This window comes from Heterodontus francisci, chromosome 6, assembly GCF_036365525.1.
Source record: "Heterodontus francisci isolate sHetFra1 chromosome 6, sHetFra1.hap1, whole genome shotgun sequence".
Classification (NCBI taxonomy): domain Eukaryota; kingdom Metazoa; phylum Chordata; class Chondrichthyes; order Heterodontiformes; family Heterodontidae; genus Heterodontus; species Heterodontus francisci.
This window is the reverse complement of record NC_090376.1, coordinates 153,050,722-153,070,284: the sequence shown is the minus strand read 5'-3', so window position 1 is coordinate 153,070,284 and position 19,563 is coordinate 153,050,722. Positions and strand designations below refer to the sequence as shown.

The window sequence follows — 19,563 nt, the reverse complement described above, 5'->3', positions numbered from 1 at the left end:
CCATCCTCGACCCTCCATGTTACCTCCTCAAAAAGTGTAATCATGTTAGACATGACCTTTCCTTAACAAATCCTTGCTGACTGTCCTTGATTAATCCATGCCTTTCTAAATGAAGAACTTCCCAGCCCTTCTAATAGTATCATGGGGTCTTTTACATGTACCTAAAAGGGGAGATGGGCTGACTTGGTTTAACATCTCATCTGAAAGAAGCCACCTGCAACAGCACTTCCTCAGCATTGCACTAAAGTGTCCACCTAGATTATGTACTCAAGTCTCTGGTGTGGGATATGAACCCACAACCTTCTGACTCTAAGGTAAAAATGCTACTATTGAGTGAAGGCTGACACCTAGGATAACACACAAAAGTCTTTAAATGATTAAAAATGCCACTGACTAATCCAGCTAAGGAGAATTGGCCAGGAACATCTTTATCTACAACTTTAGATGGGATGACTTTCATCATGCTTATTATGTGTCACGTAACATAAGTATTCAAAAGATCATGGCAATTTAGGATTAACTTCATGTTTTGGAAACAAGTCTTTCTTTACATCTATTCTTCCTGTTAGCTGCATTCATGGAACGGGAGTTCAAGCACGTCATTTTCTCTATGCTACGGATGTCGCCGAGGCTTTCCTCACAATTCTTGAGAAGGGTGAACCCGGTGAGATCTACAATGTCGGCACAAACTTCAAGATGTCAGTCATTCAGCTTGCCAAGGAGCTTGTTCATCTGGTAGGTTAAATTGAGATGTACTTGTCTTGCTGGGTTTCCCAAATGATTTTCATTTTTGCCCCATCCAGTATCTTCAACCTCACTCTGATTGAGGTGGGGCAAGTGATCTACTTCCCTGTATCTTCAGTGTCAAGTGATCTGGCCATAGTGGGGTATGCTTGTTTTCTTGCTATAATAGTTCTGGGGAAGGATGAGAATTTGCACCTAAAAAAGGAACTTGTCTCTTGCCTGCATAGGTATTACTAGACCTGCTGAGTGTTTCCGCAATTTCTGTTTTCTTTGTTTCAGATTTTCCCAGTGATTTTTGGGGTTAGGGTAAGGGGGAAGATAAAAAGAAACTTGGCAGGTATGGAGTTGAAGGTATAAATGTACATTCTGCCACCTTGCCTCATCCAATCATCAATTATAACAATGCTTTATGTATTGATACATTTATATGTAAAAAAAAGACTATTTTGAGAAATTTTCCACTCTTTCAGTGAAATTTATTGTTGAAAATTCTGATTCTGCATAGTCAAAAGTGTAAGGCGGCACAAACTTTTGCATAGTCTGATGGTGTTGTTTGAAGTTACATTAGAAAATCTAAAAGCAAAATAATTTCTGTGGAATCTTGACCACCTCGTCCCTGCCAGAATGGCAGACCCATTTTCGGATTGGAAACCCAATTTCCTCATGGGCGGGCCTAGCCAAGACTCTTTTCCAGAGCAACAGCATTAGCATCCAACTTCTGGGCTCCTTGACCATCAGGGAGTGCAGGTGGGATGACACCTCCATTCTGTCAAAGGAAGGATTTCTAATTAAGGGACCACGACGTGGGTTACAGTGGCTCACAAGTACTTGGATTTTTGAGGCTGTAACAACCACAGAAATGGACAGGAGACCTGGGAAGGCTGCATCATGGGTCTCTCACTCTCACCTGGATGTCCTTTATATTATTTATTCATGGGATGTGGGCATCGTTGGCTAGACCAACATTTATTGCCCATCCCTAATTGCCCTTGAACTGAGTGGCCTGCTAGGCCATTTCAGAGGGCATTTAAGAGTCAACCACATTGTTGTAGGTCTGGAGCCACATATAGGCCAGACCAGCTAAGGACGGCAGATTTCCTTCCCTAAAGGACATTAGTAAACTGGGTGGTTTTTTACAAGGCTCAGCAATGGTTTCATGATCACAATTAGACTAGCTTTTAATTCCAGATTTTTGTTAATTGAATTCAAATTTCACCAACTGGGCCTCTGGATTGCTCATCCAATGATATTACCACGATGCCACCGCCTCCTCCTGCTGTGGGATTTGACGGGCTGCAGTGAGATGAGCTCTCCCAAGGATAACCTCTCCAACCAAGCTGGTGTGAATAGCCGTGGGCAAGGAAGACAGCAGCAAGAGTCTGCTCCCTCCAACCTGGAGACAGTTCACAAAGAGGATCCAGGAGCTCGGAGGGCATGACAGGTGAGTGGCATAACACTTTCAGATGCCAAGTCTCACACTCTGACTTGCCCAGTATTCTCCTGCACAGCACATCTCACGTCAAGACATGTTGTTGCTCCACTCATTCCTCTCTCTGCAGGCATCTCACATTCACCAGCCAACATTCACCCTCAGCCTATTGCCCTCTCACACCATGCCTCACAGTGACTGTTCAGGAATGCTGTCCTTCCCTCCTCTCCACACAAGCCATTACAAACGCTCACACCTCTCTGCTTTCTCTCCTTGCAGGAGAAGAGAGCACACATAAGAGGCAGAGACCTGGTTGGGGGACAGGCAAGTGGGAGTTGGCCTTCCAGTGACAGACGTCTTGTTGGCCTTGGCAATGCATGCCCACCTTCTACACTGGGAAGGAGGTCTTGTTCCAGGAGGCTGGAGATGTTAGAAGCGACCTGCCTTGGGAGCCTGAGCCTCCTGAGGCACTGGCGCTCAGACATTTCGAAAGAGTTGATCCTGTGCCTGTAGACCCTGTGCTGGGAGTCTCGCCTCCTTCCAGCTGGATTTTGGTATCCATCCATCTTCCCTGTGGTAGGGCATGCAGTCGAGGAGAAGCCACGTGCTGCTGGTGTTGCTCCTGCTACTGATATGGTGGTGATGTGGCTTCTGCTGTTTCTCCTCAGCAGAGGTAGAAGGTAGAGCTGCATAATCTGCTCCCATGCCATGTTGAAGGCTGGCAGCAGGGGAATGCAGCTGAAGGTGAATGAAGTGCTAGACAGCTAAGTGCCTTCCGAGAGGTTGACTCTCATCTGTCAAGCAGTGAAAGAAGAAGTGCTTTAAACAGCAGTCTCTCAATGTCCATGGCTGTAGAACCTCAGCATAACTGATCAAAACCTTCCCAGCTTGTCAGTTTCACTGAAAAGGCTCTTCCCACTGTGCACTCACCTCAGTGACCCTGGTGAAGTGCAAACCACAGCATGGAAGCTGTGTGCTGTTGGAAAAGAAGGAATTCATGATTAAAAAGGCTCTTAGTTGCCTTTTTAATCACCTCAATTGCTTTCTCACCAGACCCATGGCATTGCAACTGAGGTGAGACTGAATGGCGCTTTATTGGGGTGTTTAACGGTCAGGAGGCTCAATCTGAATAAAGGTTCAGAGCTCAAAGCTGCTTTCTCAGTTCCCTTTGGGACATGGTTCGGTGAGAGTACCTAGTGTGAAAGAGTGATTTGGAGAGTTTTGAGTTGTTCAGACGGAGAGCCTCATGATGGGTGGTACCATGGCTGCTTTGGATTGGACTTGAGGAGGCTTTTCCTTATGGGATGCTTTACTGAAGTCATATTAATTCATGGCCTCATTTGTTTTCTTCCTCTGAGCCCCTGAGCTTCAACTAGCAGGATAATGTTGGCAAGTGTTGATTGATTGTCCTGGGAATCAATGGGAAGAAGCACAGAGGCTGGAGGATCAAGGGAGCAGGGTGTTCTGTAACCAGTCACAGTGTTTGAGGGCTGGAACCTGAGTCGGCCAGTCAGGGTATCAACAGGAGGATTTTCGGACAGAGAACTCAGACCAAGCATCACGTCAAAATCTGAAAGTTTCACTCAAATAATCAGGAGCTGAATATCATTGGCCTTTAATATAAAGGGAGAAATGTTTTAACCAGTTACATGGTTTGAAGAAACATTCACAACAGGGAGAAACTGAGAGCGAAACCAGTGGAAAGTTTAGAAGAGTGGCGGTAGAGCGAGAGAGAGCGACACAAAGCGAGACCAGCAGGATGTCTAAAAGTGCGGTGGTAGAGCGAGAGAGAGCGAGACCAGCGGATAGTTCAAAAGAGTGGTGGGAGAGTGAGATCAGCGGGGAGTTTAAAAGAGTGGTGGTGGAGAGAGCGAGACAGAGTGAGACCAGTGGGAAGGCTGAAAGAACAACAGTAGAGCGAGAGAGAACGAGACCAGCAGGGAGTCTAAAAGAGTGGTGGTAAAGCAAGAGAGAGGGAGACCAGTGGGAAGTTTAAAAGAGCAGCAGTAGAGTGAGAGAGAGGGAGACCAGTGGGAAGTTTAAAAGAGCAGCAGTAGAGTGAGAGAGAGGGAGACCAGCGGGAAGTTTAAAAGAGCAGCAGTAGAGTGAGAAAGAGGGAGACCAGCGGGACGTTGAAAAGAGCAGCAGTAGAGTGAGAGAGAGGGAGACCAGTGGGAAGTTTAAAAGAGCAGCAGTAGAGTGAGAGAGAGGGAGACCAGCGGGACGTTGAAAAGAGCAGCAGTAGAGTGAGAGAGAGGGAGACCAGCGGGACATTGAAAAGAGCAGCAGTAGAGTGAGAGAGAGGGAGACCAGTGGGAAGTTTAAAAGAGCAGCAGTAGAGTGAGAGAGAGGGAGACCAGCGGGAAGTTTAAAAGAGCAGCAGTAGAGTGAGAGAGAGGGAGACCAGCGGGAAGTTTAAAAGAGCAGCAGTAGAGTGAGAGAGAGGGAGACCAGCGGGAAGTTTAAAAGAACAGTGGTACAGCTGAAGAGCACGAGACCAGCAGGAAGTTGTAAAGAACGGCGGTAGAGCAAGGTCAGCGCGGAGTTTAAAAAAGCGAGAGAGAGCGGGACCAGCAGGAAGTTTAAAGGAGCGAGAGACCAGCAGGGAGGGTATTGTTTCAAATTACGAGCTAGGAAATTAAAAATGTTCAATTGGGGTAGTGGATCAGTAAGTGTTGTAATAAGAGTATAAGCACAGAGCAGGTGTTAATTAAAATGGATAGTTTAAACAGGGTAGGAATTAGATTGTTTAAAAAGAGAATAGAGGGATTTGTTTTGATTGCATCATGGATGGGCTGCTGCGACATGTTGCTTGCAATTCCTGAGCCATGTCGGAACTTCAGGACACTTCATGTATCCTGGCTGACCACGTGTGTAGGAAGTGTCTACTGCTGCTTCAGCTGGAGCTCAGGATTTCCAAGCTTGAGGGGCAGCTGGCATCACTGTGGCACATCAGGGAGCAGGAGTGTTGCCTGGATCTTAATTCCCGGAGGCGCTCACCCCACAAGCAGTAGGAGTTCAGGATAGTAAATGGGTGGCCATCCGGAAGAGTATGAAGAGGCAGGAAGTGCAGTAGTCTTCAGGGTGTGTGCCTCTCTCAAACTGGTACTCAGCTTTAGAGACTGCTGGGAGTGATGGCACCTTGAAGGAGTGCAGTCCAGACCATGGCACCAATGGAGAGAGCAGCAAAGTGTAAAAATGCAGTTTGTAATTGGTGACTCCATAGTCAGGGGACAGATAGGCATTTCTGTAACTGTTATCGTGATTTCTACATGGTGTGTTGCCTCCCTGGTGCCAGAGTAAAGGACATCATGCAGAGGGTGCAGGATATTCTGCAGGGGAAGGGAGTGAGAAAGAAGTTGTGGTACATGTTGGTACCAACACCATAACAAGGGCAGGTATTGAGGTCCTATGGCCAGATTTTCAATAGTTAGGGTGGAGGTTCAAGAGTAGGACCTCGAAGGTAGTACTCTCTGGATTACTCCCAGTGCCACGCCCTAGCGAGAGTAGAAATAGGAAGGATTAATGCATGGCTTGAAGCATGGTTCAGGAGGGAGGGCTTCAGATCCTTAAGGCATTGAGACCAGTTCTGGGGGAGAAGGCATCTATGCAAAAGAGACGGATTGCATCTCAGCAGGCCTGGGACCAGTGTCCTTGCTGGGAGATTCACTGATGTGGGTGGGGAAGGTTTAAACTAAATTGGCAGGGGGATGGTCACCAACATATAGAAGTACAAAAGAGGAATGAGGTGCATAATGTGAGAGTGTTAGGCGGGACTAGAGAAGGGAGTAGTGTAGTATTAGATGAGAGTGGACTGAGGAGGACTACAAAGAATGTAAAGACAGGATTACAATGCATTTGTGCCAACTCACAAAGTGTTGTGAATAAGGTTGGTGAGCTACAAGCACAAGCAGCAGTATGAGAATATGATGTAGTGGCACTAATGGAAATGTGGCTTGAAAATGGCAAGGACTGGGTGCTTAACATACAAAGATATAAAGTGTTCAGCAAAGATAGAGAAGGAAAAAAGGGAACAAAAGAAAAGTACTGCAGATGCTGGAAATCTGAAATAAAAACAAAAAATGCTGGAATTGCCCAGCAGGTCTGGCAGCATCTGTGGAGAGAGTTGGTTGCAGTTCTGAGGTGTTAGATTGTATAAATGCACAAATTAAGCAAGTGTGTAACAAAGGCAGAGTAGTATTAATGGGGAATTTTAACTTACATATAGATTGGGAGAGGCAGACTAGCACGTGTCAGAAAGGTAGTGAATTTCTGGAATGTGTCCGGGATAGTTTCCTACAGCAATATGTCCCAGATGTAACAAGGGGATAGGCAATATTAGATTTAGTTATGAGTAATGAGCCAAATTTAATTAATAGCCTAACTGTGCGTGAACATTTATCAAATAGTGATCACAACATGATTGAATTCAAGGTAGTGTTTGAAAGTGAAAAGAACAAATCAGCCACTAGAATTTTAGACTGGGGTAAGGCTGACTTTACCGGGATGAGACAGAGACTGTCCACGGTAAACTGAGTAGATCTGTTAATGGGTCAAACGACTGAAGAACAGTGGAGAATATTTAAAGAAACATTTAACGAAATACAGAGTGAGTATATACCCCCTGAGAGGAAAAAGCTCCACTTCACAGAAAAAAACAGCCACGACAACTAAAGAGATTAGGGATAGCATAAAACAAAAAGAAATGGCTTACAAAAATGCAAAACACAGTACATATCCAGCCGAATGGGATCAATACAAAGACCAGCAAAGGGTCACAAAGCAGCTTATAAGAGCTACTAAAAGAGATTATGAAAGGAAACTTGCAAGGGACATCAAAATCAATAAGAAGAAATGTTTTAGTTACATAAAGGGAAAACGGGTGGTCAAGAGCAATGTAAGCCCACTAAAAGCTGAAACTGGAGATATTGTCATTGATAATGGGGAAATGGCAGACATGTTGAACAATTACTTTGCCTCAGTATTTACAGTTGAAAAGGAGGATAACTTGCCGAAAGTCCCCAAAAAATTAATAGCCGATAGGGGACAGGGACTTAATACAATTAACGTAAGTAAATCATCAGTAGCAAGGAAATTAATGGAACTGAAGAGTGAGAAATTCCCAGGACCTGACGGTTTCCATCCGAGGGTGTTAAGGGAAGTAGGCGAGCACATTGTAGATACCCTAACTATAGTCTTTCAGAGTTCCCTAGATTCAGGAGTGGTCCCTCTGGATTGGAAAGTTGCACATGTCACTCCACTTTTTAAGAAGGGTGAAAGGGGAAACCAAGGAAATTACAGACCAGTTAGCCTGAAATCTGTGATGGGCAAGTTGCTGGGGTCTATAATCAAGGATAGGGTGACTGAACACCTAGAAAAATTTCAGTTAATCAGGGACAGCCAGCATGGATCAATGATGGGAAGGTCATGCCTGACAAATCTCGTTGAATTTTGAAGAGGTGACTAAGGTAGTGGACAGGGGAGTGTCCATGGATGTTATTTATATAGGCTTCCAGAAGTCTCACAGAAGAGACTGTTAACTAAGGTATAAGCCCATGGAGTTGAGGGCAAATTATTGACATGGTTAGAAAGTTGGTTGAGTGGTAGGCGATTGAGAGTGGGGATAATGGGTAAGTACTCCGATTGGCAGGATGTAAGTAGTGGTGTCCCACAGGGATCTGTGTTGGGGCCTCAATTATTCACATTATTCATGAACGACTTGGATGATGGCATAGTAAGTCATATATCCATATTTGCTGATGATACAAAGTTAGACGGCATTGTAGACAGTCTAGATGATAGCATAAAATTACAAAGAGATATATATTGACAGACTTGGTGAGTGGGCAGAACTGTGGCAGATGTATTTCAATGCGGGCAAGTGTGAGGTTATCCATTTTGGACCAAAAAAGGATAGAGCAGGGTACTTTCTAAATGGTAAGAGGTTAAGTACAGTGGCTGTCCAAAGAGACTTGGGGGTTCAGGTGCATAGATCTTTAAAATGCCATGAGCAATTGCAGAAAATAATCAAAAAGGCTAATGGAATGCTAGCCTTTATATCCAGAGGATTGGAATATAAAGACAGAGGTTATGCTGCAGCTGTACAAAACCCCGGTTAGACCCCACTTGGAGTACTGTGAGCAGTTCTGGGCACCACACCTTAGGAAAGATATGTTGGCCTTGGGGGGAGTGCAATGTAGGTTTACAGAATGATACCTGGACTACAAGGGTTAAGTTACGAGGAGAGATTACACAAATTAGGCCGGTTTTCACTAGAATTTAGAAGGTTAAGGGGTGATCTGAGTGAAGTCTTCAAGGTATTAACAGGAAAAGACAGGCTAGATAAAGATAAACAATTTCCACTGGTTGGAGATTCTAAAACTAGGGGGCATAGTCTAAAAATTAGGGCCAGACCGTTCAGGAGAGATGTAAGGAGCACTTCTTCACGCAGAGTATGGTAGAGGTTTTGAACTCCCACAAACAGCAGTTGAAGCTATAACAGTTGTTAATTTTAAATCTGAGATAGATTTTTGTTCAGCAAAGATATTAAGGGATATGGGCCAAAGGCAAGTATATGGAGTTTGGCCGCGGATCAACCATGATCTCATTGAATGGCGGGACAGGCTCGAGGGGTTGAATGGCCTACTCCTGTTCCTATCTTCCTATGTCCCTATGTTCCTGGAAGCAAAGTTAACGTTTCAGGTCTGTGACCTTTCATCAGAACTGGCAAAGATTAGAAAACAATTAGGTTTTAAGCAAGTGAAGGGGAGGGGGAGGGGGGGTGGGGGAAAAAACAAAGGGGAAGGTGTTTGACAGGGCAGAGGGTGATTAAATAACAAAGCTGTTCGGGGCGGGAGCAGGAAACGGCACTGATACAGTCATCAATGTACCAGAAAAAGAGTTGGGGAAGGGGGCCTGAGTAGGACTGGAATAAGGAATGTTCGACATATCCCACAAAAAGACAGGCAATACTAGGACCCATGCGGGTACTCATTGCAACACCTTAGCAGTCAGAGCTGCTCATTATTCTGCTATTAACACTCTCTCTGGACTAATGCTTTGTGTTTCACCACAAGCATTAACACACTCTCTTTGCCTTTGTCCCAGGACTGCTTTGTTATTTAATCTCCCTCTCCCCAATCAAACAGCTTCCCCTTTGTTCTCTTTCCCCACTTCCCTCCCTTTCACTTGAAGGAAAAAAGAGAGGTGGGGTGGCAGGACTATTTAGGGAAGACATTGTAGCATTGGAAAGGGATGCTGTCATTAAAGGTGCAAGGACAGAATCCATTCGGTTAGAGTTGAGAAGCAAAAAGGATATGATCACACGAGTAGGGGTATTCTATAAGCCTCCAAATAGTGAGACAGAGAGCTAGAGGATCAAATCTACAGAGAAATCACAGAGATGTGCAAGAACTGTGGAGTGGTGACATTGGGGGCTTTAATTACCCAAATATCAATTAAATCAATTCCTCCCCATCCTTACCCTTTACTCCAAAATTATCCCAATTACCCAAATATCAATTGGGATAATTTTAGAGTAAAGGGTAAGGATGGGGAGGAATCTCTGAAATGTGTTCAAGAGGACTTCCTTGATTAGTATGTTCTCAGCTCAACTGAAAGGAGGCATTGCTGGATTCGGTGCTGGGAAATTAGTTCGGCAAAGTGTCTGTGGGGAAGAGGGATCAAATTATCATAAGGTTTAGACTAGTAATCCAAGGAATGAAATAAGGTAGAATGTCGAAATTGGAAGAGGACTAATTTCAACGTGATGAAAAGGGATCTAGCCAGGGTAGAATGGAACCAAAGACTAACAGAAAGAGCTATATCAGATCAATGGGTTATCTTTAAGGAAAAGATACTTTAGGTACCTTCCAACAAGGGCTAAAGGTAACGGAACCAAAAACAGGACTCCTTGGATGATGAGGAGATAGAGATTCTTCTTCTTTGGCCTCCTTGTCTCGAGAGACAATGGGTAAGTGCCTAGAGGTGGTCAGTGGTTTGTGAAGCAGCGCCTGGGGTGGCTATAAAGGCCAATTCTAGAGTGACAGACTTGTCTACAGGTGCTGCAGATAAAATTGGTTGTTGGCTCTCTCCTTGCGCTTCTGTCCTTTTTCCTGCCAACTGCTAAGTCTCTTCGACTAGACACTCTTTAGCACCGCCTTTATGGCTGTCCGCCAGCTCTGGCTATCACTGGACAGCCGGTGGGTCTGATACCAGTGACGAGCTCGCTGTACAATGTGTACTTGGGGATACTGCCATCTTCCATGCGGCTCACATGGCCAAGCCATCTCAAGCGCCGCTGGCTCAGTAGGGTGTATATGCTGGGGATGTTGGCCGCCTTGAGGACTTCTGCTTTGGAGATACGGTCCTGCCACCTGATGCCAAGGATTCTCCGGAGGCAGCGAAGATGGAATGAGTTGAGACATCGCTCTTAGCTGACGTACGTTGTCCAGGCCTTGCTGTCGTAGAGCAAGGTACTGAGGACACAGGTTTGATACACTTGGACTTTTGTGTTCTGTGGCTGCCTGGTTTGTAGCGGGCGGTAGCTGTCCAGTGAGATGCAATGACCTCTCCCACCGACAAAGGCAACCCATGCCCCCCCAATCTCTACGCCAGTTGAGCTGGACTTATAACCCATAACTGCTGCCTTCCGTGTTGTTTTGGTCACTGTGATGCGACTATGGAGTGACCTCTCCATGGCGCATGCCTGGGCGGATGTATGGAGGTTGTGAGTTGCCCAAGCGTCAAAACCCCCTCTCGGCCTTCCTCGTGGGGTCCAAAGGAGTGCATAGCATGATGTTTGGGGCTGCAGGAACTGCCGGAAACATGCCAAAGGTGACACATGACCGCCTTCGGGGTTCCGCTCCAGATTTTCTGTTAGGGTTTACTCCTTTCGCCTTGGTCTCTCCTGATACGCCCACAATGCAGTGGGGTTGTTAGCTCCTATCCCTGAGCAGGGGCCCTAACAAGTGAACTGTGCAAATTCATGGAGGGAGAGGGAAGTGGGGATAAGGGGGAAGGGGGTGCAAGGAAGGAGGATGTGGGGGAAGGGGGTGCGAGGGGGGAAGGTAGTGCGAGGGGGGGAGGGTCTGGAGGGGGTCGCGACCCTAGCGAGCGGGCCAGCCCACAGCCTGCACGGCCTCCTCGATGTCGGCGTCATCCAGGCTGACACTGTGCTCGTGGTCGCCATCCAGCTCACGGTGGATAGAGATTATGATGAAACAAAGAAGGTGTATGATGCACATCAGGTGAATTCTTCAAGTGAGAACCAGACCAAACATAATAAGTTGAGATGGGAGCTGAAGAGAAAAAGGAGACTGGCAAAGAGAGAATATGAGAATAGAATGGCAGTCAACATAAAAGGAAATCCAAAAATCATCATCTGGCTTGTAAATAGTAAGGATGTAGTGAGAAGTGGAGTGAAGCCTATTAGGGACAAAAAGGGTAATATATGCTTAGAGGCATGGGGCAAAGCTAATATATTTAATGTCTACTTTGTATCGGTGTTCACTAAGGAAGTGGAATCTGACAAAATATCAGTAGAAGTGGAGAGAGTAGAGGCAATGATATGGCTAAAAATTGAGAGGGGTAGGTACTGAAAAGGCTGGCTATGCTTAGAGTAAATAAGTCAGTCACCTGGTCCGAAAGGCTTACATCCCATGTTGCAAGGAAATTGGGGGTGGGGATTGTGGAATGACTTGTCATAATCGTCCAGTCTTCCCTGGATACGAGGGAGGTGCCAGAAAATTGGAGAATGGCAAATGTGACATCCTTATTCGAGAAAGGTTGTAAGCACAGTCCTAGCAACTACAAGTCAGTTAGTTTAACATCAATGGTGGGTAAGGTTTTGGAAACAACAATCAGGAAACAAATCAACAGACACTTGGAGAGTTTCGAGGTAATTGAGGATAGCCAATATGGATTTGTAAAATGCAGATCATGCCAGATTAATCCAATTGAATTTTTTGATGAAGTAACAGAGAAGGTTGATTAAGCGAATGTGGTACAATGTTTGTTTGTATGGATTTTAAGGAACTGTTTGATAAGATGTTTTGATAACAAAATTGAGGCTCATGGAATAGGAGGGCCAGTGTCCAAGTGGATTCACAAACAAAGTTGGCTAAAGGACAGGAAACAGCGAGTCATAGTAAGTGGTTGAATAATGTTTCAAGCAGCGGGTGGTAATGACCTGGGACTTGCTACCCACAAGGGTAGTGGAAGCAGAGACAGTCAATGACTTCAAAAGGAAATTAGATGACTACTTGAAGGAAATAAACTTACAGGGCTACGGGGATCAAGCCGGGGAATGGAACTGACTGGATAGCTCCATGGAGAGCCGGCACGGACTCAATGGGCGGAATGGCTTCCTTCTGTACCGTAGATGACTCTATGACTCTAAAATGAGGACCAGCAGCAGTAGTGGTCTGCCATTGAGAAATCTGTAGGTGGTCATCAGAGAAAGGATCAACAGAGGGGTCGAGTTCACAGGAGGCACCTCCCACCTAATGAGACCGACAGACAGAGGCTCAGCTTCCTTGATCTGACGGAGCAGTGGTGATTCGAAAGGCTGAGATTGTCAAGTCAGGTAGTTGCAGAAATCACTTAGAAAGTCTACTGGACCTGACAGCTACACATTACCAGTCGCTGTGAAAGTTGCCACGGCCACGACCCTCAAGGTCTTGCCTCCAGTTCCTTCCAAGGCGCTAGCAGAGACATAGTGAGAGCCTCGCAGTCGCCTACACATAAATGCATAAAGCAGATGATGGACAGATTGTTTGCCAGGAAGAAATATAAACTTGTCTTGTGGTAATGGTGATAGCTAGAATAAGCAGGCACCTGGATTTATGTCTATGGCTAGCTTCCCACAGATATGGGTGGCATCAACTGCACACACATGGCAATCTGAGCACCCCCAGATTAGCATTCATCAACTGTAAGGAATTTCCTACCATCAATGTGCAGCTGGTGTGCAACCACAAAAAAATGTATGTTGTGCTATATTCTCTGGGATCTGACTGCTAGGCGACAACGTAGCATATTGATTGAATTGTTGTGAAAACCCATCTGATTCACTAACGTCCGTTAGAGAAGGAAATCTGCTGTCCTTACCCAGTCTAGCCTATCTGTAACTCCAAACCTAAAGCAATGCGTTGAGCTCTTAACTGCCCTGAAATGGCCTAGCAAGCCATTCAGTTGTATTCAAGAAAGTGGCTCACCACCTTCTCAAGGGCAATTAGACATGGACAATAAATGCTGGGCTTACCAGCAATCTCTAAATACTGTGAATAATTTTTTTTTTTTAAATCTTCAAACCTGGCTGATGACAGCTGTGCAGAATCGTACCAGTTGACACCCGGAAGGCTACAACAATCATCATATAACAAACTGATATATCATTGAGCAAGGCATCAGCATCATTAATTTTCACTTCAGGTGCCTGGCCAGGTTTGGAGGCGCCCTTCAGTACTCGTCAGTGAGGGTCTGCAGGATAATCATAGTTTGCTGTGTGCTGCACAGCAGCAAGGATTTGACCTGAGCCAGAGGGGTACCAATATCCTTGGGGGGGGAGATTTGCTAGTGCTCTTCGGGGGGGTTTAAACTAATTCAGCAGGGGAATGGGAACCTAAAATGTAGTGACAGAGTACAGGATGTTGAGAGTAGTGAGGTCAGGGATAAGGTTACAAGGACGCAAGAGGGCACTGGCAAGCAAGAACCTGGTTTAAAGTGTGTCTACTTCAACGCCAGGAGCATCCGGAATAAGGTGGGTGAGCTTGCAGCATGGGTTGGTACCTGGGATCTCGATGTAGTGGCCATTTCGGAGGCATGAGTAGAGCAGGGGCAGGAATGGATGTTGCAGGTTCCGGGATTTAGATGTTTCAGTAAGAACAGAGAAGATGGTAAAAGAGGGGGAGGGGTGTGGCATTGTTAATCAAGGAGAGTATTACAGCGACAGAAAGGACGTTTGAGGACTCGTCTACTGAGGTAGTATGGGCCGAGGTTAGAAACAGGAGAGGTGAGGTCACCCTGTTGGGAGTCTTTTATAGACCTCCAAATAGTTCCAGAGATGTAGAGGAAAGGATAGCGAAGATGATTCTCGACAGGGGCGAGAGTAACAGGGTAGTTGTTATGGGGGACTTTAACTTTCCAAATATCGACTGGAAATACTATAGTTCGAGTACTTTAGATGGGTCAGTTTTTGTCCAGTGTGTGCAGGAGGGTTTTCTGACACAGTATGTAGACAGGCCAACCAGGGGCGATGCCACATTGGATTTGGTACTGGGTAATGAACCCGGCCAGGTGTTAGATTTAGATGTAGGTGAGCACTTTGGTGATAGTGATCACAATTCGGTTAGGTTTACCTTAGCAATGGGCAGGGACAGGTATATACCGCAGGGCAAAAATTATAGCTGGGGGAAAGGAAATTATGATGCCATTAGGCAAGATTTAGGATGCGTAGGATGGGGAAGGAAACTGCAGGGGATGAGAACAATCGAAATGTGGAGCTTATTCAAGGAGCAGCTACTGCGTGTCCTTGATAAGTATGTACCTGTGAGGCAGGGAGGATGTTGTCGAGCAAGGGAGCCGTGGTTTACTAAAGAACTTGAAGCGCTTGTCAAGAGGAAGAAGAAGGCTTATGTTAGGATGAGACGTGAAGGCTCAGTTAGGGCGCTTGAGAGTTACAAGCTAGCCAGGAAGGATCTAAAGGGAGAGCTAAGAAGAGCAAGGAGAGGACACGAGAAGTCATTGGCGGATAGGATCAGGGAAAACCCTAAGGCTTTCTATAGGTATATCAGGAATAAAAGAATGACTAGAGTTAGATTAGGGCCAATCAAGGATAGTAGTGGGAAGTTGTGTGTGGAATCAGAGGAGGTAGGGGAAGTGTTAAATGAATATTTTGCGTCAGTATTTACAGTAGAGAAAGAAAATGTTGTCGAGGAGAATACTGAGATTCAGACTACTAGGCTAGATGGGATTGAGGTTCACAAGGAGGAGGTGTTAGCAATTTTGGAAAGTGTGAAAATAGATATGTCCCCTGGGCCAGATGGGATTTATCCTAGGATTCTCTGGGAAGCCAGGGAGGAGATTGCAGAGCCTTTGTCCTTGATCTTTATGTCATCATTGTCGACAGGAATAGTGCCGGAAGACTGGAGGATAGCAAATGTTGTCCCCTTGTTCAAGAAGGGGAGTAGAGACAGCCCTGATAATTATAGACCTGTGAGCCTTACTTCGGTTGTGGGTAAAATGTTGGAAAAGGTTATAAGAGACATGATTTATAATCATCTTGAAAAGAATAAGTTCATTAGCGATAGTCAGCACGGTTTTGTGACGGGTAGGTCGTGCCTCACAAACCTTATTGAGTTTTTCGAGAAGGTGACCAAACAGGTGGATGAGGGTAAAGCAGTGGATGTGGTGTATATGGATTTCAGTAAGGCGTTTGATAAGGTTCCCCATGGTAGGCTATTGCAGAAAATACGGAAGTATGGGGTTGAAGGTGATTTAGAGCTTTGGATCAGAAATTAGCTAGCTGAAAGAAGACAGAGGGTGGTGGTTGATGGCAAATGTTCATCCTGGAGTTTAGTTACTAGTGGTGTACCGCAAGGATCTGTTTTGGGGCCACTGCTGTTTGTCATTTTTATAAATGACCTGGAAGAGGGTGTAGAAGGGTGGGTTAGTAAATTTGCGGATGACACTAAGGTCGGTGGAGTTGTGGATAGTGCCGAAGGATGTTGTAGGGTACAGAGGGACATAGATATGCTGCAGAGCTGGGCTTAGAGATGGCAAATGGAGTTTAATGTGGAAAAGTGCGAGGTGATTCACTTTGGAAGGAGTAACAGGAATGCAGAGTACTGGGCTAATGGGAAGATTTTTGGTAGTGTCGATGAACAGAGAGATCTTGGTGTCCAGGTGCATCAATCCCTGAAGGTTGCTACCCAGGTTAATAGGGCTGTTAAGAAGGCATATGGTGTGTTAGCTTTTATTAGTAGGGGGATCGAGTTTCGGAGCCACGAGGTCATGCTGCAGCTGTACAAAACTCTGGTGAGACCGCACCTGGAGTATTGCGTGCAGTTCTGGTCACCGCATTATAGGAAGGATGTGGAAGCTATGGAAAGGGTGCAGAGGAGATTTACTAGGATGTTGCCTGGTATGGAGGGAAGGTCTTACGAGGAAAGGCTGAGGGACTTGAGGTTGTTTTCGTTGGAGAGAAGGAGGAGGAGAGGTGACTTAATAGAGACATATAAGGTAATCAGAGGGTTAGATAGGGTGGATAGTGAGAGTCTTTTTCCTCGGATGGTGATGGCAAACACGAGGGGACATAGCTTTAAGTTGAGGGGTGATAGATATAGGACAGATGTCAGAGGTAGTTTCTTTACTCAGAGAGTAGTAGGGGCGTGGAACGCCCTGCCTGCAACAGTAGTAGACTTACCAACTTTAAGGGCATTTAAGTGGTCATTGGCTAGACATATGGATGAAAATGGAATAGTGTAGGTCAGATGGTTTCACAGGTCGGCGCAACATCGAGGGCCGAAGGGCCTGTACTACGCTGTAGTATTCTAATTCTAAAAAAAAAAGTGCAGAGAAACAAGCCACTCAGCACTTCTCATCTGCTGAGCATTCCAATGGGGGTTGCAACACAAGACCAACCGATCAGGTTGCTGATTGAGATGCTAGGAATGCTGTAAGTCTTGATTTTAACATTCTCATTCTTGTTTTCAAATTCCTGCATGGCCTCCCCCTCCTGATCGCTGTAATCTCCTCCAGCCCCACAACACTGCAAGATATCTGCTCTAATTCTGGCCTCTTGTGCATCTCTGATTTTAATTGCTCCACCATTGGTGACCATGCCTTCAGTTGCTTAGGGCCTAAGCTCTGGAAATTCTCCCTGCGCCCCTCCTCCTCTCTTTCCTTCTTTAAGACACTGCTTAAAACCTCTCTCTTTGACCAAGCTTTATGTCATCTGACCTAATATCTCCTTTTGTGGCTCAGTGTCATACTTTGTTTTATGATGCTCCTGTGAAGAGCCTTGCGACATTTTATTATGTTAAAGGTGCTATACAAATATAAATAGTAGTTGTTCTAATCATGCAAAGGTTCAGTTAGTCACTCACACTGGGCTTAACTACTGCCACCCTCCCTCCTTCCCATAATCCCCCGCCCTCCACCACACCTCACTTACAGGAGCAATCCATCCATTCGTTCCACATCCACCATTTGGTGTCAACGAATTCATTCTTCACATTCAGCACCAAACAGATGAGAAGCAGAGTTGACACTTTCCATTCAAAATGGGGGACATAGGAAAGTGGTGCAAAGTAATATATTTAATTTGGTATAAGAAATTAAGCATAGTAACATTTTTTTTTATTCATTTGGAGGATGTGGGAGTCGCTGGCTAGGCTAGTATTTATTGTCCACCCCTAATTGACCTTGAGAAAGTGGTGGTGAGCTGCCTTCTTGAACTGCTGCAGTCCTTGGGGTGGAGGTACACCCACATAGCTGTTATGAAGGGAGTTCCAGGATTTTGACCCAGCGATGTGAAGGAACGGCGATATAGTTCCAAATCAGGATGGTGGGTGGCTTGGAGGGGAACTTGCAGGTGGTGTTGTTTCCATGCATCTGCTGCCCTTATCCTTCTTGGTCGTAGAGGTTGTGGGTTTGGAAGGTGCTGTCGAAGGAGCCTTAGTGAGTTGCTGCAGTGCATCTTGTATATGGTTCCCATTGCTGCCACTGAGTCGGTGGTGGAGGGAGTGAATGTTGAAGGTGGTGGATAGGATGCCAATCAAGTGGGCTGCTTTGTCCTGGATGGTGTTGAGCTTCTTAAGTGTTGTTGGAATGGCACCCATCCAGGCAACTGGAGAGTATTCCATCACACCCCCGACTTGTACCTTGTAGATGGTGGACAGGCATTTTGGAGACAGGAGGTGAGTTACTCGCCACAGAATTCCCAGCCTCTGACCAGCTCTTGTAGCCACAGCATTAATGTGACTGGTCTAGTTAATTTTCTGGTCAATGGTGACCCTCAGGATGTTGATAGTGAGGGATTCAGCGATGCATGTCAAGGGGAGATGGTTAGATTCTCTCTTGTTTGAGATGGTCATTGCCTGGCACTTGTCAGCACAAGCCTGGATGTTGTCCAGGTCTTGCTGCATATGGACATGGGCTGCTTCAGTATCTGAGGAGTCGCAAATGGTGAGGAACATTGTGCAGTCACCAGCGAACATCCTCACTTCTGACCTTATGATGGAGGGAAGGCCATTGATGAAGCAACTGAAGATGGTTGGACCTAGGACACTACCCTGAGGAACTCCTGCAGTGATGTCCTGGGACTGAGATGATTGACCTCCAACAACCACATCCATCTTCCTTTGTGCTAGGTATGACTCCAACCAGCAGAGAGTTTCCCCCCAATTCCCATTAACCCCAGTTTTGCTAGGGCTCCTTGATGCCATACTCAGTCAAATGCTGCCTTAATGTCAAGGGCAGTCACTCTCACCTCACCTCTGTAGTTCAGCTCTTTTGCCCATGTTTGGACCAAGGCTGTAATGATGTCAGGAGTTGAGCGGCCCTGGCGGAACCCAAACTGAGCGTCAGTGAGCAGGTTATTGCTGAGCAAGTGCAGCTTGACAGCACTGTTAACGACCCTTTCCATCACTTTGCTGATGATCGGGAGTAGACTGATCGGGCTGTAATTGGCCGGGTTGGATTTGTCCTACCTTTTGTGCACAGGGCATACCTGAGCACTTTTCCACATTGCCGGGTAGATGCCACTGTTGCAGCTGTACTGGAACAGCTTGGCTAAGGGTGGGGCTAGTTCTGGAGCACAAGTCTTCAGTACTATTGCCGGAATGTTGTCAGGGCCCATAGCCTTTGCAGTGTCCAGTGCCTTCAGTTGTTTGTTGATATCACGTGGAGTGAATTGGATTGGCTTAGACTGGCATCTGTGATGCTGGGGATCTCAGGAGGAGGCTGAGGTGGATCATCCACTCAGCACTTCTGGCTGAAGATGGATGGAAATGCTTCAGCCTTGTCTTTTGCACTGATGTGCTGGACTCCCCATCGTTGAGGATGGGGATATTTGTGGAGCCACCGCCTCCTGTCAGTTGTTTAATTATCCACCACCATTCATGATTGTATGTGGCAGGACAGCAGAGCTTAGATCTGATCCAAATATTCAAAAACAGCCATATGCTTACCCATGGTGACCTATAAAGCCTTTTTTTCTGTCTGGCATTTCTACATGGGGCAAACCCTTCTGTGGCTTCAGCAGAGATAGTGGCAGGCTTCTGTTTTTTGAGGTGCTCGCAGCTGACCACCTCTTGGGTGTCGGCACCTGTGAGGACTCCGCCAATGCCTGCTCCACCTGCACCTATGCGGGACCAGCGGGAGAGGAT

General features: G+C 46.0%; 1 protein-coding gene across 4 annotated transcripts in view; it reads left to right on the top strand.

The window, feature by feature from the left end:
* Positions 1–19,563, top strand: part of LOC137371555 (dTDP-D-glucose 4,6-dehydratase-like) — a 98,923-nt gene that overhangs the window by 61,970 nt on the left and 17,390 nt on the right. For all 4 annotated transcript variants that reach the window (XR_010975250.1, XM_068034375.1, XM_068034374.1 and 1 more), the window contains one exon: positions 570–735. Coding sequence is in view for 3 of the 4 variants with exons in the window: in XM_068034375.1 (XP_067890476.1) it covers positions 570–735 (166 nt within the window). In the remaining variant the exon portion in view is untranslated. The remainder of the gene's footprint in view (positions 1–569; positions 736–19,563) is intronic.